The following is a 23,779-nucleotide window of genomic DNA, read 5'->3' on the forward strand; positions in this document are numbered from 1 at the left end:
GTAGATACTGGGGGTTATTGGATAGGGGAGAGAAGGAAAATTTTTCTCTGTTGCAAATGAAACTAAATCTACAGAGCATCATAACCTGTGCACGGAACAGCAAAGATAGGAGTTACATGAAACCCTTGCTTGCAAAAGATTTAATCCATTTCTAATATCATGAGCCCACTAAACATAAAGTACATTTCTTTACCCATAATTACTGCTTGTTCACTTATGTGTGATCAAGTCATGTGCATATCATGGAGAGTGACACATGCTGTATGCAGAGGATTTGGCTTTATGTTCAAGAACCAAACACAGAATCATAGAATGGTTAGGGTTGGAAGGGACCTTCAAAGGTCATGCATCAGTTGTTTCAGTAGTACCTCTGCTAATGTCTACATCTCTCCATGAAACTGCAGTGGTAATTTGCTTATGATAGGCAACACAAACTACTGCAGAACATAAAAGTGAACTGAAGTTATACTTACGGTAACCTGGGAAGCATCCATGAATTGTAGTCCAAAGTAATCTGTTTCCACAAGGTCCAAATGATATACAATCTGGTCAAACAACTCCTGTCCCTTTGCATTTTTCTGTAACAGAAAAGAAAGTAATCTTTTTTTTTGTTGGTGGGTGTGGGTTTATTTGTTTGGGTCAGTTTCTTTCTAAGTTCAAATCAGGGAGAGTAGCTGCACAACGGAAAATAATATTGAAGCAGCAATTCTATTTATTCTAGACATGGTTCTGCCTAGGATAAAGTTAATTTTTGCTGGAGATGGAATCAGCAGGGCACTTGCTGGGGGACACGGCCCACAGCTGGGATAGTTTACCCAAATTAGCCAAAGGGCTATTCCATACCATGTGACATCATGCTTAGTATATAAAGTGGGGATAGTACTCAGGGGCAGGCTTTTGCTACTCAGGAGTGAGCTGGGTGTCAGGATCCCCTGTGAGCTATCATACTGTGAATCATGTGTGTAGTATATTCTGTTACTGTTTTTGTTTTCCCTCTCTGTTTTGTTTTCCTTTACTGTTCTGTTAAACTGGTATTATCCCAACCCACAAGTTTTGCCTTTTTTTTTTCTCCTGATTCCCCTCCCTATCCCCACACCCCCGGGGGGTGGGGGGGGGGGGGGGGGGGGTGCAGAATGAGCAAGCAACTGCATGGTATTTTAGCTGCTGAGTAGGCCTAAACCATGACAATTCTAAAGAACTGTATTGACAATTCTAAAGAACTGTATTGACAATTCTTTTTATTTTTTTTCAAGGAAGATACAGTGACATCAGCAATTCCATTCAGCATTCCAACAGCATCAGATTTCACTCTCAAATAAAAACTTTCAAACCTCACTAGAAAAGAAAGGAAAGGCTTATGTCCCATAAGTGTCCTAAGTCACAGAGTCAACATTTTAAACCCTGGGATGCCAAATTCTCCAGTAAAAACCTTGCTTGACACATTGCCTGAAAGCTGCTGGCTATTACCACATATCAACCGCAGTCATGCAATGCCATGCACCACTCAAGCTGCAAAATAAATTCTGGACAGCTTGAATACTTGAAGAGCACTGTGAGGAAAATTATATGGGATTTTATAAGAATCTTTCAAACTGCTAATTGCAATCACATTTAGAACCTTTAAATGGAGAAACAAACAAAAAAAAAATCTACAATTCTTACTTGGCATGCCATTTGGAACACATAGGCATGGAAACAAAACTAATCTCCACCATGGGCTACAGGTGCTAGTAGAAAGGTTAGCTGATCTTAAAAGTAGGCTGCATTGGCCTCTGTACTTGTTAAGCCAAGAATTTAGATACCCAGTGCTTCAACTTGAATCACTAGAAGCAGAGTTCAGAGGTTACAGGTGGGTAGGAGGAAGAGGGAATAACAAACCATTTTTTCATGTAAACTCTTGTATTACTTGGGGGAAGGATGTTTTGAAGTTCCTAAGGAAAAAAAAAAACAAAAAACAAAAACAACCAAACCCTTGGCTAAAAATACATGAGATGATCTATGATCATCTAAGACTGAAGCTACAGGTGTATTTCACATACAGGAAAGTACAAACATGGAACAACTTTTGTGCCTGCTGTCACTCATACATCTTTTTTTTTTTTTATTTTCATTTGTTAAGGCTCTAACCTATTAGGCATTCTCACTTCATCTCAAATTGTATCAAAATTCTCCGATTTCAGCTGAAGGAGAGCTAAACAGAGTTCAGTTCCTTTAGTTCAGCCTTCTGCACAAAAACAGCATCAACCGTAACACACAGAACTCCCATCCAGGATTCCAAGCTGTCTGAAGTCTGTCTTCTCTGGCAAAATACAAGACAAAGAATTTCACCTCTCTCTATCTTTCCATGAAGGTCAAGCAAGCTTAGCTGTTGGTAGTAAATTTTATTTAAGTTGAGTGTTTGGGTTTTGGTTTGTTTGTTGGTTGGTTGGGGTTTTTTTACTAACAAAGCAGAAGCACAGAAATTGAATCATCAAATTTCAGGAACAGCATTAGGAGCTCCATTAAAACAAGCTGCATAAAAACCTAAAACAAGCATTAAATTATCATTGCAAGATATTGCTTTATTATTTTTGAAGGGCAAGAGGTGAATAACAGGCATTCTTAATCAAAGTTCAACATGCTAGTGAAAGCAGTAAGAATAGAACAGCTTCTTAAAGCAGTACATTGCTAAGAAACCATCATCTTTTGATGTACAAAAATTGCTAGAAATGAGAAGTTTGCTAAAATGTATCCAGAACATATTTTCTCATATGTAGTAAATTAAGCATTTGTTAAAAGAAGCCAAACCAAAGTACAACAGAATTTAAACGGATTCTGCTTAAATGAGGGAGGAGAAAACCCTCCAAAGCAATAAAAGAGAAACAGCAAGACATGAGGAATTCACAAAACTAGAAAAAAAAAAAAAAAAACCAACTGATTTGATGCCCTATGATTGCTCTATTCCTGGTTGCTTGCTTTATGGCATTAACTACCAGCATGTTTATCTTTGACTGCCACACACCCAATAGAAACCAGAGACGGCCCACTCCACCTTCTGTACCCCAACAGTAGTTAATGTTCAACAATGTGTTACACAAAGAATAGCTCTGCACTGCACGGCTAGACCATAAAATGCAGTAGTACATACACAGCTTACAGGAGATTGTAACATTGAACTTGTTACTAAATGAGTTTTCCCGGCAACTCATACTATTTAGATGATAAAGCTGCTGCAGCTAACAAATTGCTGACTAAAAACTTTCTTTGAGATGTTACACTAAACGGGGAGATAAAAGTGACTAACTTCTTCCCTCTACTAACAGTAAAGGATGAACTGCTCTCCTTTCTTCTGCCTCGTCACTGCCTGGCAATCTAGGGAGTCAGATTGCAGACTGATAAATCGGTACCTGTACGCTGAATGAAATGAGTGGTATAAGCAAAACAGAAGCATCTTTCCTTGGAAATTACATAAGCCCACGTGCCTAAAAGTGTTCTCTAACAGAGGAAAAATGTCCGTATTATGAGAAACACCTGATTTTCATGACCTTTTCCTCCTCCTCACCTCCTTCTAGATAACACAGATGCTAAAAAAAAAATGCTGCTTCTATCAAAACCTGGAACCACAGAAAGAACATGAAACTGATTTCATGCAAGAAAAAATTCAAAGTAGATCTCATCAGCTGGAATTCAACAAATCATATTTTCTCTACAGATCCTCAACTTATGCATATTTTTGGAAGATATATGTGGAAAAAAAAAAAGCAACCTTCAACTGGGAATATTTTACAGTCCTACCTTGCTAGACAGGTGGTTCAGAACTCTCAGATGTAAAAGTCCTGCATAACTTCTCATTTTTAATAATCCAACAATTAAACCACTGCCCATTTCTTCTGAAGTGTTCTTTGGAACCCAGGAGAACTTGTGCAAGCACTGTAAAACCTCATAGGCAAATGCTGCGAGGGGTATTTCAATTTTCCAGCTTACAAACAAAATGACAGCTGCAACCCAAGGTAAAACTGAACTAGCATGAGGCAGTCACTTGTGTTCCCTTTTGCCTCTTTGTCCTTGAAGAAACATAGAAACAGTGAATTACACTTGCAGGTTGGGAAGCTCCATGATAATGAGCAACTACTGAGAGAAAGTAAAAAAAAAAAAAAAAAAAAAAAAAAAAAAGAGGTTTCTCATGTGAGTCAGCCCTGTCCTGCCTGACAGCCGTGCTAGTTTCCTCACTCTGTACCCCGGAAGCCCTTCTCAAATAACCCCCCATCATATCTTCTTTGGGACTGTGAATCATGGCATCAAAGAAAATTCTTATGTTTAATGAGGACTTATTGCTGGGTCCTCCTACAAGGACTCAAATCGGCATGAGTATAAAGCACCTTGTAGAGCGCTACAGTGACAGCTGCATTGCCCACATTTCAAGTAGGCTAAATTTTTAGCTGCCAAAGCCTTCCAGTCTTAGGAAAGCTATGGAAGTCTCATCAGCTAAAACCTGACAAAACAAAGATTAACTTCTCAATTAGAAACTCTTCCAGACTTGACATGTGACTAGGCAAGAGGTTTTAACATGCTTTTGGTGGGCATGAAGGAAAGGGGAAATTCATCAGCTGAGAACATTTTGCACCAACTGGCTCTGTCCAAACAGGCTGATCAGTGTTGATTTTTGCTGTGACAAAATAATTTGAAAGGTTCTGCCAAAGAGCATGAAAAGGGGACACAAAATCCAGAAAAGGCCCAGTTTAGTGCAGATACAGTGCCATCTATCACTCTCAGAGCACATACAGCAAAGTTGGAGAGCTTCTGTGCATGCCTCCCCCAAACTGAAGCGCCGTACCTAGCAACCAAGCACAGCGCACTATGTGAACCCATGTGGAGTAGCTGAAATTGTTGAGTCATACTAGAGAGCTCAGATTACAACATTACAAATGGACTATTAACAGATTTCAGAAATAGCTTTAGTTGTTCTTGGGAAAACAACCTGTCAAATAGGCCAGAAGTACATGAAATAGCCTGTAACTTGTACAAAATATAACAAAACAAGCAAACAAAACAAAAAAAAAAAACCAAAAAAGGGAAATAAGCTAGTGTCAAGAAAAAAGTCAAAGCCAACTAACTGTAATGTGTCCCAAACTGAAGAGTGAGTAGTACAAGCAAATAAGCAGGCAGGGCACGTTTAGTTTATTTTACTAAAGAAAGCACAGGTTTATGTATTCTGCAATACGTCAAACATTTTTATAGAGTGGGCTGCTATGATCTCGTGGTCACAGATACCAGGTTTTAGCTTCCAGTAATTTAATAAGGGAGCATTTGTAGCTAGCAAACCTCTGTGCTGCAAGCCTGATACTGCTCTATTCCACTGGCATCAGCATTTCCTCTCCTTGGAGTTTCCTGCAACAGAGTAGCTCAGTATGTTCTGCTCGGTCCTCTCACATCTGAACTGTTACTAACTCATTTTTCAAACCTAAAACTAAAGCAATATGGCCAGCAGATAAGCCTAGTAGTGAGAACTTGCTTTGCCTTTTAACCATCACAGGCAATGTTGTTTCCCAGTATTTCAGACATACTACAGGCTAAATAAGCATAAAGCCATCTGGGCTTCTAATTAGCCTTGACTCCAGGGGCCTGTCATCATCTGTCCTTCAACTTGCTTTCTTCTCAACAGTCAAGCCCTCAGTTTCTAAAATGCATTTACCTGTACTGAAATGTTATGCACAAAAATGCAACTCTTTCTAAATTCTTAAGAATCTGTTCATTAGGTCCGTTGGGAAGAGGGCGGATAGACACCACCATCCTCTAAGCTTGGTCTCTGGAAGGTATGTAACTACAGTGAAGTCATCCTTTGGATCATGACTCTTGTCGGCACGTCAAAGCTAGCTCTTAACTGAAGAGAGCTGCAAGTTACAGAGCACAATATGACATCTAGTATCTTCGTCCAAGTATGCATTTGAGGCCATAGCTGGGCTTGCAAAAGCTGCACTGAAAACATTGCTATCCAGCCCAGCAACACTGCTATAGGTAAACATCAAAGATAGTAGCTTTTTTCAAGTTGCAGTTTCCATGCTGCCATCCAGAGACAACACAGTGCCGAGGGCATGCTGCTCTCATCAAACTAGCCATGAACTCGGTGCCCAGAGGACCTAATGAACAGATTCAGAAGAATGTGGAGGGAGTGCACCTTTGTGCTTGAAATTATGCAAATATTGCTTTATTTCACAATAAATTAATCATTAAGACTGAAAGAAAAGCAAGGTATTTCTTAACACATCATACTTCCATGAGGCTGGCTAACTCGCTCGAGCTAGGTGAAGATGTTAGGTTATTTTCTTACCAGCCAACCACTGACTCAAGTTTCCAGTTCTGGCTCCAAGCTCACTTGAAAATGTCACACTGATGAAATAACCATTAAGCTTCTCACCGTGTCATGGCAGTAATAGCAGCATTGCTTCAGAGCCTGCTACTGCATGCAAATTATGTTTAAATGTAGTACAGACCATAGAAACAAGCAGCATTCCTAAACATGCCCAGAAGAAAATGCAACTGATGATGCATATGAACTTCTAGCTGAAGGAGAACAAAAGTCATTCTAGTCCCACTGAGAAATTAACTAAAAACAAAAGCCAAAATTGCCTTAACATCCTCCTGCAAAAAAAAAAAACAAAACAAACAAAAAAATGCCAAATGCATATACACACTACTAAAACCCCAGCCCTTCATCAGGAGGCAAAAAAATTCCCCTGAATGGCATTTATTTATAACCTTGAAAGCATAAACACTTTGCTCCCAGACTTTTTTTGTCAATACCCCAAACTAAAATTGCTATTTCCTGAGCAAAAGAAGCTTATGAGCAAAGCAAAAAAAACCCTCAAACTTGAAATGAAGCCACTTCCTTCAAATTACTCTCAAAGTCTGTGATAAAACTAGGACTCTCACAAGTCACATCCCATCAAGGGGATGGGGGAACCTCAAATAAAGAAACAGCACACTACCATTTAAGTACATTCTCTCTGCTGGTAGGTTGGCACATAACCATGCAAGTGAGCTGGGTTTCTGCGACTAAGATACCAGTGAAAATCTGCACACAAATATTAAGAAAGAAAAATTATCCCGAAACAGTTAGTAAGCCTCACTATTGCTGCCCAGCAGCAATAGCACTCAAACTCTCATCTCTCCACCAATCATTGGCCAGAAGAATCAGTGTTCACTCCCTGCTAAAGAAGATGGAAATAGGTATTAACGACTGCAAAAGACAAGCAGCACTTCTGCTGCTTTTCAAAGGACTGCAAGGATTGGAGGTAGAAAGTCTATAGAACTGGTATAGAGTAGAAGCCTGAACAAGAACAAATAAGTAGTTCACTGTATTTTATATGTACCAGGCACTACATAAACTCAAATAGCACCGGGCTTTCTAATTACATCATGGTATCTTTACCATGCTAGCATGACATTGGCCAAGACTCTCATATCAGCCCAAACTTTCCACCTGCTATGTAAGGGCAGTCACTTGTGAATAAAAAAAAAAAAAAGAAAATATGAAAAACAAAACCAAGAAACCCAAAACACGAAGAATTAAGAGTAGGGAAGAATAATATGTTATTTTCAAGCTCTGCAACAGAAATGAAGAGATTTTTAATTATTCATGAAGTACACTCACTGAGATCAATCAAAGATTGCAACAGCAGCACAGCATCACAGAGAACATATAAAAAAATAGCAGAGAGGGAATTACCTCACATACTGAAACATCACTAAAGAGCCCAAAACATGCTGAATAACCTGCTATAAAGATTTAAGCAACATTAAAACATAGGAGAGATTCAAAAAAGTCAGGTGAGATTTGAAGAGTGAGTAGAGGGTTTCCTTTGCCTTTGCCAGTTCGTGCATCCCTACTTCTAGTCAATTCCTTCCCCACCTCTGAAACACATTCTGCCTCTTCCTCGAGTTGGCAAGTACAACAGCAAGTGGACTAGCTTTGTAAAATGATCTGTACTCTGTACAATGCTAACTTTTCCTGAAAGCTGGTTTTGGACAGTTTTTTTCAACATACACACTTTCACTAACTGAGCTTCATAGTACAGCCCTTCAAAAACTAATTGTAGTAGCACACCTAGAGCCTCAGAAGTCCATTTTGCTGGTGAAAAAAGGAGCATGAAACTATCATGTCTCAAGACCTACATTATCTGGAAGGGAGAATTTCACCACTCGCTTAGTTTTTTTCAGGGAAGATGGCAGGACTGCCCTATGCTGGACACAGCTGGTTCCAGCCATCTCCGCAACGGACCCACTAGCTGCTGGTGGTGGTGAAGCAGGTACAAGTGTCAGGTGTGAAAGTGAATTTGAGCCTGGGAAAGAGCTGTCTTTATCGTGAATCACAAGCTTTCTTGGTTTTGCTTTTTTTTTTTTTTCCTCCGTATTTTCTTCCCCCATCCTGCTGATTGGGGGACTGAACAAGGGGCTGGGTGGGAGCATGGCTGTTGGCCAAGGCTAACCCACCGCAGTGGGAAAACCCTTATGACATTTATATCAAGCCAGCAGTCAACTGAAGGGCATGCTGTCTTTGAAGAGCCTTCAATCTCTCCAAAAGCCACATGAAGGGCAAGCAGATGCCCTATAAGTGCAATTACTATTGACAACATTAATATCAGCACTGACATTTTTATTTTATTGGACTCAGATGAAGGTGAGAGCTTCTGTTCACTGTCCCTATCACCTACATGTACTACTGGCAACACAGACATCTTCCAAGAGAAAAAGCACTGTCAACACTTCTAAATGAGATCCTCATGCAACAGATAAAAACTACCATCAGCCACAGAACAAAGCAGTAAAAAAATCTTTGTAACTTTATGTTCTAGAAGTAGGTCTGGGCTCCTGTAATTTCAGATACAGACAGGTTACCCCATCACATTTCTACATGCAGAGGCGCAACCAAAAAAAAAAAGTTATTTGTATAGAAGATGCTTTTTCACCCCTAGACCGCCAGCTCCCTCTCCTGACCTGCTTGAAATACTACATGCACCTCAGATTCAAGCACATAGCTGAAGCAACACAAAGTAGCTGGGATGAGGAGAACAAAAACCTACGCTGAGACTTCTTAACCTACATGATTCCACTCGAGATAATCTACAGTTCTGCATCCCCAGAGGAAGAGGTGGAATTTGATAAAGCTAAGCTATAGGTGTTGAAGAGGCAGCCACCTGTAAGAGACGATAGCATCAAACACATAACAACGTTAAATTTCTCTTGAACGACCTCCCCATTGCCCATTGGCACAAAATAACGGTGGGATATAGGTGTCATTTTGCTGGACAGCTAGAGAAGAGTCTAGGTTATGCCTTTGAATTGCATTTGAGAAATAACACAGAACAACAGCGTAAGCTAAGCTGACCTAGAAAAGAACAAGGAGAAAGAGGCAAATGTTACTTAGAAGAGAATCCCAGGAGAGTTTAGTAAAGACTCTCCACTTACTTATGCTAATGGCAGTACCAAAGTTTCAAAAGACATTTTTGCTTTCTTAGTGTCTGCATTTGAATGTTTCATGAGTAGAAATGGTTTTAAATAGATGCAATTGTACAAACAGACCATTTCATATGGACATGTGTCTTTCACATACATTTTGTATGTATGTGTGCTTGATTCAACTCTTTCCAATTTTTTCTAACTTGTTTTTAAATAGGACACTTAGGACTGTCTACAATAGAACGGTTTACCGATAAGGCTCTACTGGCAACCTTCCTCTGGCACAGATGCAGCTGAGACCAGCAGCAATGCCCAGTCAGACATACACGCAGTGCAATCCAGAAGTACTGTACGTAAAGGAAGCCTGCAGGGTCCCTGCTGTCCCAGCCAGCCAAGTCACCGATTTTGTTTCTCATTCTTACCCAAGAGGTTTGTCAGTGCAGCTGTATGGCTATGAAGTGCCTACAGGGGGAAGTTACATCAGGGTAGCATCACTAATTATTTAAGCTAACACTGCTTTCAAATACCGTCCCCACACAAACATTCACTCAACAGGCTGCACTGTACAGCCTGGGATGGGGCCTCTCCAGCCAAAAGCTGTTTCTGGAACGCTGGATAATGGGGCAAGGAGGAGACCACAAAGCTGTGCCGTGGCTGGGAGGCAAAACCTGGAAGGGCTGCTCCAAGAACAGACCTCTTACACAATGCCTTACAGATCATTGCTTTTAGTGTATAGAACAGCACCTGTAAAAGCAGGAAGGTGTAGATTCCTTTAGAAATATACTATCACATATGTGCAGGAATTTTCTTTTATCTATAGATAAAACTAGTTCCAAGTTCCTTGGAACCACTCCTCTCTTACAGCATAAATAATGCATACTGTTTATGTCCACATAATTCTCGTTCAATTGTTTCTATGTAAATATTTCCTCACTTAAATAATAGATACTATTTGTGGCAGTTTTCATAGCAGAAAATCAGTTCTACATGCACGCTAACATTAAGGGAATAAGTAATTCATGCTAACTGGCAGAAAGTCTTATAAAGTGCTAAATCTTCCATATAAATCATATTAATTATTCATCACCCTGACAGTTACAGCCACTAAACGAAGTTCAAAGATGTGAAACTTGGAAGCAGTGATCACAAAGGGAGTTTAGAACTTGAGGACAAAGCTCTAAGATGGTCCTTCCTCTGAAGCTCTAAGGATGTAAAATGCAAACACAAACTCTTTTAGAAGTTACCTATTTATTCAGACAGCCAACAGACTTCAGCATTCTTCACTCTTTGTTCTTTCATACACTAAGTTACAGGACCTCTCCAAAGAATCAACTCCAATTATTTGCTTCTCTCTGAGGAGAACCAGAAATCCAAAGATTCAGAAAAGTCAGTAAAACCTCTTAAAACTGCAGGTTTATAATCAGCAGTTTAAAGAAAAAAAAAAAAAAACAGAGAAAGACCAAGGAAGTTTGCCACTAAAAATATTTTATTTAGTGGGCAGCCAGGAAGACATAATTCTTTTTAAACACAAATATAATTAGCCAGTTATATGCAATTAAGGAAGATCACTACAAATTACATTTCTTTCTAGAAAGACAGAAGATGTAGTAGGAACAGTCATGTGGTTTTTATTTTTAAAAAAAAAAAAAAAAATCACACTAGTACATTTTTGTTAAAGTTAGAATAAACAATAGTTCAAGCTTAGAGAAATCACCTCTCAGATGATGACACTGCTCAGATAAAAAAAAACAAAACAAAAAAACCCAAACCCTAATGCCAGACCTAGGTTTATTGTATTGAAAAGAAGTCCAGCATTCTAATCTCCTCACTGCCACAAAGGAATTATATGAGAGAACATCAATTCTCATCATGCTATAGAATTTAACTTCTTGCTTCTTATAAATATTCAGATCTGAAGGAGAAATGGATACCTTATTGCATGGAAATAGGCATGGCAGCGCAATGTTCTGTTTATCTTCATTCTGAAGAATGAAAAAGGACTGATATGTCCGGGATTTTTTTTTTAATTAAATAAAAAACACACTTAAGTTAAAAGTTCTAAGTGTCAACATGAGAGACAGAAAGACAAGCTTATGGCTAAAATTGATTTATTTTATTTCAGGCCAACAAACAGATCATCCAACCAAATTAAGAGGCTAAGATAAAAGCAGTGATTATTAACAAAACTTCTGACCCCATAGTTAGTATGCAGAAAAGCACAGTACTGATCAGAATATGGAAAAGTGAAATTTTCAAAAAAGACACAAAAGAATCACCACAAATTCACACAAGTGTCAGACTTTTCCCCACCAGGTTCCCTGCAAGCTGCAATTTTTGCTGCCTGCTTGGAGGAAATACCATATGCCAGCATTTCCTTTGGATGCACTTTGAAAGACTGCCTTCAGAGTTTTTTAGGCAAAAGCACAGATGAAAAGGAAAATACATGATCAAAGGTACATGCTACATATACATACATTCCAGAGAGTGAAGATATATTAGCAACAGCTAGAAGACTACCCTGCATATGGTTTGATTTGAAAATCCATTTGCAGCAGGCTGCAGTTTTTAGTAATCTGCAGGAAGGTTTTGAGTTTTGTCTTTCACTTTGAGGTTTGGCTGCTCCGCCTCCATGCCATTAAAAGGATTCTGGACATTTACATGTCAAGGGAAATAAAACAGAATTCAAAAGACCACAGTGGAAATTAAACCCACAGACCATAAAGGAGTATTAAATAAATAAATAAATAAATAAAATCAGCTTTTCGGCTTTCTTATTTTACCTGTGCATTAACAACTCCTTAATAGCAGCTTACGCTCTTGATTCAGAGCGCGACACAAACACAGGAAAACTTCACTATGGCCACAGTGATTGCCAGAGATTCAGCAGAACTCGTTAAGCTGGCAATGCTCAGTTTACTGTGACAGGTTAATGGGGCATTTCTCGTGGCTGGCTCTTTCCACTTGGGCATTTCACCTCAACAGAAGTTTTGCTATGCTTGACAACTTTTGCAAAAATCTTTTTCTCAGAGTCTGGACCTCAAGACAGATCAGCTCAAACACTCCAAACTGGCCAGTCACTCATGGCTGAACTGCTATCATCTCAGTTGTTTAAAATAATAATCTGGTCCTTTAGTCAAGCAACTTTTTTTTTTTGGGGGGGGGGGGGTGTCAAATTCAGGGAAACAACTGGCAAGAATTTCTTACTCACAGTAGGAATATAGCAGACTATGCTAGCATGGTGAGGTCCATACCCAAAAGCCACTGCAACATGAAGCCACTTCACAGCACAGCTTTTAGTTGGAAGGATAATGAACTAGTAAAAAATGAAATCACTCAGTGGTGGGCCCAGCAAAGGCTGTACCACCAGTTCTTTACAGTTGCCAGAAAATCTCCATGCAGATATTAACAAAAACCCTTTGATTATAAAGCAGACAAACAAAATCAGTAAGGGGGTCTTTGTCTCGGAAAAGCCTTATTTCACAATGAAAGTGAACGTAGGAGCAGAGAATTCCCACAAACTCACACTACTTCAAATTAAATATTCAATTAAACCTAAACCACCAGCATTAATACCAAGTGTTCTGATTGTCTGAAAAGTGACAAAGTCACAGGAGAAACAGATTTTGCTGTCCTAATTCCCTATTCTATCACTAATATAAAGAGTGTTTCTCATTTGCAGAGTTGCAGACTTAGACAACAGAGTCAAGAGCAAACTCTAGTTCTTCTGTTGGAGCAAAGTTATGCAAGCCAAACTCTGACCGTAGTTTGTTTTGCTGCCTAATGGCTTTTAAACGATACCAACAACTCAGCTGACTTCAAAGTCATACACATGTAGCCAGCAGAGCCTTTAACTGCAACCAAATACAACACTGTACCAATGACGCAGGAAAGCCAAGTGTCAACTCACTTGTTCAGCTGTGTCGATTCACGAAAAGACAGCGTGTGATGAAGTTTATTCAGGCTGAGCACCAAAGCATACATGACTGTTGATACAGCCAGAGAGTCTGTAGATTAAGAGAAACTCAGTTTTTCATCTCACTGTATAGAAAACACCATATGTTGGGGGAAAACAAGCAATTCAGATGGAGAGAGTGATAAGCTGAATGCTCAATCACTCGCCAATCATGTACACTGAAAATCTTAAATTACGCCCTCTCTTTAAATCTTGGATGAAAGACTAGCAAAAGTTGTTTATCTCAACTGTTGGGTTTTCAACATTGTCTCCCACAACATCCTTGCATCCAAACTGGGACATTATAGTCTAGATGGGTGGATTATCTAGTTGAAGATGTCTCTGCTCCTTGCTGGACTAGATGGCCTTTACAAGGTCCCTTCCAACCCAAACTATTCTATGATTCTGTTACTGTGGATGATTGGACCCCTGGGCTCAAAGGGTAGTGACTAATGGTTTGTACTCTACCTGGAGATCAGCTGTAAGTGAAATTCTTCAGGAAGCTATCTTGTTTAACACCTTCATCTACCATATGGAGGAAGAGATAGAACACATCTTCATTGACTTTTTGGAGGGCACTAAGCTTGGGTGTGTAGGTGACTTGTGTGAAGGCAGTACACAAGGCTGCTGACAAACTAGTGATTAGGAAAGAGCTGCAATGGTGTTGAAGTTCGACAATACGTCCCCCATCAGATCAAGGCAAGTACAGGAAGATCACTACTGTGCCAGACAAAACACACTCAACTTGAGCAAGATTAATTTAATTCATTGTCAACTATTAACAGTAGGATAGTGAGAAATAAAAACAGAACTAAACTCCTCCCCTTGCCTGCTTCTTTCCAGGCTCAACTTCACTCCTGACATTTCTACCTCTCCCCAGCTGAGTGGCACTGGGCAATAGAGGTAGCAGTCAGTCCACAACACACTGTCTCTGTTGCTCCTTCCTCCTCATGCTGTTTGCCTGCTCCAGCTTAGGGTTTATACCATGCGATACAGTGCTTCATAGACTTCTCCAGTGTAGGTCCTTCTCATGGTCTGCAGTTCTCCAGAAACAGCTCCAGTGTGGACCCTTCCACAAGGCACAGTCTTTCAGGAACAGACTGCTCCAGTATCTGTCCCCAGGGGCTGCAGCTCCTGCCAGAAGTCTGCTTTAGCATGGGCTCTCCACAGGTCACAGCCTCTTTCAAACATCTGCTTGCTCCAGTGTGGGGTCCTCCACGGGCTGCAGGCAGATCTCTGCTCCTCCACGGGCTGCAGGCAGATCTCTGCTCCTCCACGGGCTGCAGGGGGACAGCCTGCCTCACCAAGGGCTGCACCATGTGCTGCAGGGGAAATCTCTGCTCTGGAGCATCTCCTCCCCACCCTTCACACTGACCTTGGTGTCTGCAGAACTGTTTCTTTCACATTTTTCTTGCTCCTCTCCCTCACAGATGCTGTGCAGTGGTTTTTTTTTCCCTCCTCTTAAATATGTTATCACAGAGGTGCTATCAACATTGCTGATGGGCTCACCTTTAGCTAGCGGCAGCTCTGTCTTGGAGCTGACTGGAACTGGCTCCATTGAACATGGAGGCAGCTTCTGGCGTCTTCTCACAGAAGCCACTCCTACACCCCCCTGCTACCAAAACCTTGCCACGTAAACCCAACGCAGATGCCTGCCCACCCTTGCAGACTCCACAGTCTTGACCTTGGTATCTAGGCTTCTACATCCCCAGATTACTGAAGTATGAGATTAAAAACAGGCAGTGTTCAGGGGGAGGGTGGAGAGCAGGGAGTCACCTCATTCTTACTGTCCTAGCTCACAACAAGGTTATCTTACATCTGCCATACTCATCATTACTGAAAGGCAATACTCTCTACTCACAATACAGAGCACTGAACTCATGTCCTCAATGAGTGACAAATTCTTTCACTCTCTGAGAAACAGGACGGCTCCTTTGTCTGTCTTTCCCACCCTCCTTCCCCACCTCCAATATTCAGAGGAGGAAATGACTACTCTGTTATTCGATAACTACAGGCTTGTAATTAAAAGGCAACTTTTTAATGTAATATATTTACTGACACAAATGCCATGAACCCATCAAAATATAGGCTATTCTGATGTGAGAGCACTCTCTCCTTCCTGCTCAGAGATTCCACGTAAGTGACGTGCCAAGAGTCCATGGGCCACAGAATCAATGGAGAGCACGCACGTGCCTGCAAGCAACACCAAATGCTTTCCAGTCTCCTCTTCACAACATGCAGGGGCTGCAAAATCTTGTGTATTTGAAATTGTCCTTCCTAGTCTGAGTTATTCCCTCATTTCCCATTAATCCATTTTCCCCAGTGAATCATGAAAGCACAAAATTTACAAACTACAATATGATGAATATGTAACACTTTTAAAAGCATTTTTAAAGCTTTATGTTACTTTAAATGTAAGTGTAGGTTCAGATTTATTACCTCTAAACTCACGTGAGTCAAACTCTCCCACTTTCCCCATCATCTAATTTAAGCTTCCTGCAAGTGAACAGACATAAGATTGACAGTTTGTTGGCACCAAGCCTCTCCTGACTTTGTGTGTAACTGGTACTGAATTAATGCAGTTTTGTTTACAGTGCAGCATTTAAAAACAAAGCATTTTTTCATGTTATGTTCCAGTTGTCTTCTAGCTTTCACCAGTGTTAAAGCTGCTGGATGTTTTGAATTTTCAGGTTAAACTGTAAACTAGGGTGAGTATGAAATTGTAGAAATTTGCTGAGGCACAAAGATAATGGTAGACATCAAACTAACTTAAACAATTGTGTCTGTTATTTTACTCCAAAAGCCTACTTAGTCAAGTATAAGTGCATGAAAAATGGAAGCGTAACTACACAAAGCAAGCATTTAAAAAAGAAAAATCCATTGGTGTAATACATCTGGTTCACAAGACACACAAGAGCAAGTAATAATTTCCAGAAAAGTGCAAGTCTAACCAATTTGTTTTAACCCAACACAGTCAGTGCTTAAAACATCATCTTCCAGAGAGACACCAGTTGTTTTTAAGACCCTGGAAGGGATACACAGATGAAAGAAAGAGTTACAGCTTGTTTACCTTTTGGACACTGACCACAAAAGCATGGGAAAGCACCCCTCTGTAAGATAACTGACATTCTACTTCCCTCATGGAGAGGTCATGCTACAAGCTATTTATTCTGCAGTAACTTCTGCAGCTTGGAAAAAGGAAGTTCTCACAAAGTTGAGCATCTATTTCAGAATAGGAGGTCTGCACCACAGCAGAACAACTCTGCTAGAACTACTATGGCTAAGTTCCTCATGCTGTTAAGCCTTAATACCAAAAACTGGGTTAAACGCCTATCACTTTCCACTGAATAATGAGACTGACTCACCAAAGATTAAAAAGGGTTCAAAGGACAGAGCAAAGACACTGCTTAAAATAAAGAGATCCCTAACAGAAATAAACTACCGACAGTCCTGAATCTAATTTATCAAGATGACTGAGTGTACTATGTAGAGTACTCAATGGTATTTTTCTGGAGTGATGTTTACATCATACTTAGAGATGAGAATTTACACAAATTGCAGATGTCTTCCTCACTTTCGAAGATACCAGCAGGCATGCTGCACTATTGACAAAGCTTCATAAGGAAATGAGAACTGTCAGAACAAGCTGGCACACATGTAACACTATGTAATGGAACAGACATCACATACTGTATATTTATCATGCACTAAAACCACATATTTTTTTTTTCAACAGCTCTAGATGGCATCTGTATTTTTCGCACTTTGTAGCAGCTCAGCTATTGATCATGTATTCTTTTTCCAGTATCTTGATAAACTGATTAGATCTTACTTTGATGTTTTCAGAAAGGGTAGGAGCTAGTGGAGCCAAGTAATCTTTTGTTCATGTAATTTTACAATACTTACACAGAATGAGTATTTTCGTCTGTATTAAACATAGCAGGCAGATTAGCTACCTGTCAAAGAAAGTATGCAATACCAGGAGTATACAGCTAATATCTCATATGCCACTGATCCAGAAACTGAAGAATCAGAAAATCACTGCTGTGAAGTAGAAGAGAAAGACTTTAACTGAAAGAAGGGAAGGCTGCAACTACATGGAACCTTTAAGAGGTTAAGATAGCAATAAAAATAAGAAGGGAAAAGGAACCACAGAAGCAGGTGTAAATTTTGACGTATACAAGGTACAATTCAGGAATGCAACTTGGGGAAGAGACAATGCAGAGAAACCAGCCAGTTGTCTTCTACTATCCTGGAGCATACAGGGATTGCTAGTATTAATACAACAAATATTTCTGTATCAGATGGCGCTCACACCTTATAAGATCTATTTAAGGTCATGAATTTATCTTCCTGCCTGATCCTGCAATGCCCAGTAAAAAAAAAAAAAAAAAAAAAAAAAAGTAAAAGCCAAATCTGAAGGCCCCAGAGGGCATAAGTAGATGGCATCAGAAAAATAAAGCAGACAAGCTATTTATGGACACATTTATTAGAACTGATAAAAATTTTCCAAAACTAACAAAATTCCTGCATGTGTAAACAACTGTACTAGAGAACAAATTGCAAGACAAGAATCAAGGTACAGGAGGGAAATAAATTGGGCAATCAGTTGGCAGAAGGCCCTGAATCAAAAAAGCCCATACTCAAAGGATTACCCAAGCAACACACTGCCCCGATAAACAGCTCCAGAAAACCGTGCAACAAACTCTGAAGTGCCAGTGCCTCAAAGTAAGAGAAAGGAAGCACAGCTCTCTCACAACTCACGACCCTGCTACGGCTGTGAAGCTCAAACTGATGAATAACTAGGGGTTTGTGCTTCAGGGTCACAACACGCACCCACTATGGAATAGCTAGACTTAGAATCATAGAACGGTTAGAGTTGGAAGGGACCTTCAAAGGTCATCTAGTCCAACCCGCCTGCAAGGAGCAGGGACATCTCTAACCAGATCAGGTTGCTCAGAGCCTCGTCCGACCCGGTCTTGAATGTTTCCAGCGATGGGGCATCCACCACCTCTCTGGGCAACCTGTTCCAGTGTTCTACAACTCGCATTGTAAAAAATTTTTTCCTAATATCCAATCTAAATCTATCTCCCTCTATCTTAAAACCATTACCCCTTGTCCTACCACAACAGGCCCTACTGAACAGGCTCTCCCCATCTTTCTTGTAGGACCCCTTGAGGTACTGGAAGACCGCTATCAGGTCTCCCCGGAGCCTCCTCTTCTCCAGGCTGAACAGCCCCAACTCTCTCAGCCTGTCCTCATAGGAAAGGTGCTCCAGCCCTTTTATCGTCTTCGTGGCCCTCCTCTGGACCTTCTCCAACTGGTCCATATCCTTCTTCTGTTGGGGGCTCCAGAATTGGACACAGTACTCCAGGTGGGGTCTCACCAGGGCAGAGTAGAGGGGGAGAATCACCTCCCTCGACCTGCTGGCCACGCTCCTCTTGATGCAGCCCAGGATGCGGTTGGCCTTCTGGGCTGCAAGGGCGCATTGCCTGCTCATGTTGAGCTTCTCATCCACCAGCACTCCCAAGTCCTTCTCCTCAGGGCTGCCCTCGATCCATTCTCCGCCCAGCCTGTATTTGTGCCTGGGATTGCCATGCAGGACCTTGCACTCGGCCTGGCTGAACTTCATGAGGTTGGCACGGGCCCACCTCTCCAGCTTGCCAAGGTCCCTCTGGATGGCATCCCTCCCCACCAGCATGTCAACAGCACCACACAGCTTGGTGTCATTGGCAAACTTGCTGAGGGTGCACTCTATCCCATTGTCCATGTCACCAACAAAGATGTTGAACAGGGCCGGGCCCAACACAGATCCCTGAGGGACGCCACTCCTGACTTAAACATTACTGTAAAATTTCAATTGGTTACAGACAGAAATATCAGGTGTTGAGGTATGGCATACTACTTCTGAAAGATAATAATTAAGCAGCAACTAAGATGAAGGTAGGGAGATGATCAGTGGTATATTAGTCAGAATAGAGGATTATTTCATATTAAACATATTAAGCACAGAGATTTGGACTATGTTGCTGCAAACCAAGCCAATGTTTATCCTCAAAAAGTAAACTCAGTCTTCTGCTGTTAATATACATAGTCTTTACTAACTCTTGAAGCCACAGATGAGGATTACTAAACATACTCTAAGAATTCACAAACTCTCTACTGCTTTCAAAAGTTTCTTGCTTCTCATTATGCTGAACTTGAATTACCATCCATCTGTGACAGAGAAAGCCCTTGTGACAGAGATGTTGATTTAGTGAAATACAAGAAGTTTAAGACAGAACTGCTTCTGAGGAATTCCCAGCTCCCCCAAGCAGTCAAACATGTGCATGGGTGCGCATGTGAAGACACCCACGCACTCTTATCCCACTTTCTCAGCCTCATTTCAGTCAAGAGGCTGATTTGAAGCAATGAAGCCTATAAAGATACTAAGGATTTCTGAACAGTACTATTAGAATTCCATTACTAGGAGGGAATTTCTCATCATTATGGGGGAGATAAAAAACAAAACAAAACAAAACAAAAACTTGCCTAGGAGAACACTGCCTAGACTCCAGTCCCTTGATAGGAAGAAAAGTCAGACAGAAACCCTGAAGCCAGAAAGATCACTGTGCTCCCCTAGGACAAAGCCCAGAAGACCATTGGTGCCAATGCTGAACAAAGGATTCTTGTTCAAAGGGACACAACTGTGTTTTCTTTCCCCACCTCTCCCCTTATACATTGGAGGTATATTAATTAGCTGCAAAGCATGCTGCTAGAGCATGTTAAAGCATCTCTATTGAATTCAGAGAGGTTTCACATCTATACATGCACACTCCCAAGCAAAAGAAAAGAAAAAGAAAACAAAATAATGTAAAATTATCAGAGGACAGGAGGCTCCAATATATTCTTTGTCCTGCAGATCCAGACACAATAAGGATGGACAGACACATAGAACAGTCAACTCCTGAAAACCTTTAAGGGTAGAGATCTCATGGCTTCTCTGAATAACTAGCTCTAGTGCTACCTGATCTTCCCAGTGGATAAATTTTTCTTTATGTCCATTGCGAACCTCTCAAGCTGAAAATAGGTCTTTGGTCTTGTTGCATCATCTGCCACCACCACGACACGCTTTGCTCCATCACCCCTTAGCCTCTACATCAGACAAAGCTTAGTTCCTGAGCTTCCTCTTGCAGGTCATGCAGTTCACCCTGGTAATCATCCATTGAAATATCTGCAGTTTCTTGACATTTATTTTAAACTAGCAGCTTGGTTTCAACCATAACCTCGAGTCCTTTTGGGCAAAGCTGCCACTTAACCCATCCCCAGTCTGTACCGATTCATGGTATTGTTATGCCTCAGATGCACAACTTGGCACTTTGTGTTCAACTTCATGAAGCCTCTGATGGCCCAGCACTTAAGTCTCTCAAGATCCCTTAGGATTTATGTTTTGCCATACATTATGTCAGCCACTCCCACTAATTTAGCATCATTTGCCAGCATGTGTCAGCATCCAAATCGCTAGGTATTGAAAAACATGGACCCCAAAATCAACTCTTGGTGCACTGCATTCAGTCAGCTGCCAGCTGGATGTCAAGCTATTGAAAATGGTCCAGTTGATTTTCAACCCATTAAGCAGATTATTCATCCAGCCCATACTTCCTTCAAATTCTACATGAGAATGCAGTTGCAGACAGTGTCTAAAACCTTAGTAAACTCAAAATGTAATATGTTACCTGTTCGCCTGTTATTCATATGGCCAGCTATTTTGCCACAGAAGGCAATAAGATTGGGTAAGCACACTCTTGTGAAAAGCACACTGATTATGACTCTCCTTACCATGTATCATGAAATGGAACTCAAGTGGAGACAAGCCACGATCCTTCCAGGGACTGAAAAGCAGCCGACAAGCCTGTAACTTTCAGAGTTTTTCCTCACTTTCTTGCAGCTGGGTGTAGCATTAGCCTTTTTTCATTACTTGTCACCTTGCAGTCACATTGCCAACTCTTTCAGCTTCCTAAGGTGAATTCAATCCATCACAATGGATGTCAGTATATTTGGTTGCTTCAAGTAGTCTTTAACCTGTTGCTTTCCTAATGTGATCTGCCCATCTCCTTCCCAGTCTGTACCAGTACACAGAAAAGGTATGAGCATTGGCTGTCACCTTCAAAGGCAGCAAGAAAGGCACTGAATACACCAACCCTTCCCACATCACTAGGTTGTCCTCTCCACTTTATCAGTGGATCTGCACTCTCCTTAAACTTCTTTTTTTTCTACTAGCATACTTGTAGAAACCCGTCTTGTTAACCTTCATTAGCCCCAACTCTGTCTGGGCTTTGGCCTTCCAGTTTTCATCCCTAAATACCTGAGTAATGCTTTTATACTCCTCTTCTGTTTGCTGATCCATGTTTCCACATCTCAGATTCCCCTCTTCTGTGGTTTTGTTCATCAAAAAGCCTCTTGCTCAATCAAGTGGGCTTTCTGTTCAAAGTCTTGGTCTGCCTGGAAAATGAGAGGTCTGCTCTTGAGCTGTCCCTGCGTTTTCTTTACAAAGATTTTTAAATTTTCTTTTTAAGCCCCTTATTGACTACCTCCCCAGGGACACTAATTTAGGAAATCCTCAGATAAGCCACAGTCCATGGGCCTGACTTTACTGCTAAGCTTCCCAGCCTTCTCTGAAGCCTGAACTCAGTCATCTCATGATCACTTAAACTCAAGATCCACCAGCTTCTTCCATCTTTGTAGTCAAATAGATCAAACAGAGCATTACCCCTGGCTGCTAGAAATTTATCATCTATACTTCCTAGGAACCTCCAACATTGTCTAAAGTTTTGAGGCCTTCCCAGCAGATGTCTGGATAGCTTAAAGCCTCTGTGAGGACAAAGGGCAGGAGACCACTAGTTGTTTGCAGAAAGCATTAACCACAACTTGCACCTTGTCAGGCTATCTATAAAAACTCCTAAACAACACTGCTAGTGTTCCCTCCTCTCTGATTCTGCCCCACAGACTCAATAAGCACATCTCTGCTTTCATATTAGATCTCTATGCAGACAAGGAGCTACCTAAGAGGGCAGGTTTCCCTCTCCTTTCCTTCCCATCCCTGCCTATGTCTATCCATGACTATGTTCCACCCATACATGCTACCTCACCAAGTCTCTGGGATTCAAACCATGTTTTAACACTGCAGTTCTGCTGGATAAAACTTTAATTTTGGGTTGTGTCCAATTCTACTAAAAGAAAGACTTAAACAGAAAGCCATGGCAGAAAGTATTTGTGCTTTTTAAAAGGGAATGACATATGATATTCAGATATTTAACTGGAAGTGTTAATTTTGTTACTCATTTTAATTAAAAAAAAAAAAACCCAACAGAAAAAAAAAAACCAACCAACCCACCACAGTGGTAATTTCTCCACCATTTTTTTGTGCCTACATGTATTTCAAGGTAGGAAATAGTCACCATAGATTAGTTTTACAAACAAGCACAGGACATGTACTCTTGTTAAGAAGTTTTGACCCTTCCATTCACTAAACAGGTGTTTCAGATCCACATAATAACTCCCAGTTTCTGAAACACTTTGAAAAGGCTGTGAAGATTGGAGGAGATTCCAATGACTAGGGAAAAGCAAACATTGCATGCATCTTCAAAAAGGGTAAAAACGCAACCTGAAGAACTACAGGTTGGTCAGCCTCACTTCAATCTGTGTCAGAATAATGAAATACATCCTCTTGGAAAATACTATAGGGCACACAAAGATGATGATGATAGGGAAAAAATACCAGCATGGATTTACCAACGATAAATCATGCTTGATCAACCTGATTAACTGCTATGACGAAATTACTAGATCTGTGGATGAGAAGAGATCAGCTGATGTTGCTTACCTTGACCAAACAACTTTCAGCACAGTCTCTGAGAGCATCCCTGAATCCAAGGTGTATTAGAGTCTAGAGAGGTTAACTACCAAGTGGATTAAACACTGCTTGGGTGATTGGGCTCAAAAGGCAGCAGTTATTCGTTCACAGTGTACCTAGAGGCCAGTTACAAGTAGAATTCCTCAACTGTAATGCATCCTCATTGAGATTTTGGAAGATATCAAGCTGAGGGGTGCAGCTGACGTACTACTCAAGGGCAGGGCTGCGGTTCACAGCAACCTAGACAGGCTTGCAGAATGGGCCAATAATAGGAATCACATAAAATTCAAACATGAACAAACACAACGTTGCGTGCTTGGGATAGGCTAACCCCCTGCACAGGCACAGGCTGGGGTCTGATTAGCTGGAGAACAGCTCTCCTGAAAAGGACCTGAGGCTCCCAGCAGACAACAAGCTGAACACAAAACAAAAGCGTGTCCCAGCAACAATGAAGGCCAACAATCACACTGGATTGTATCAACAGGAGCATAGCACATAGA

General features: G+C 40.9%; 1 protein-coding gene across 1 annotated transcript in view; it reads right to left on the minus strand.

Annotated features, from left to right (window-relative positions):
- The window catches only part of EPB41L4B (erythrocyte membrane protein band 4.1 like 4B), a 186,642-nt gene that overhangs the window by 130,668 nt on the left and 32,195 nt on the right, over positions 1-23,779 (minus strand). Inside the window, exon 2 of the mRNA XM_086740445.1 lies at positions 474-578. Within this exon, the coding sequence (XP_086596571.1) occupies positions 474-578 (105 nt within the window). The remainder of the gene's footprint in view (positions 1-473; positions 579-23,779) is intronic.

This window comes from Chlamydotis macqueenii, chromosome 2, assembly GCF_036417535.1.
Source record: "Chlamydotis macqueenii isolate bChlMac1 chromosome 2, bChlMac1.mat, whole genome shotgun sequence".
Lineage (NCBI taxonomy): Eukaryota > Metazoa > Chordata > Aves > Otidiformes > Otididae > Chlamydotis > Chlamydotis macqueenii.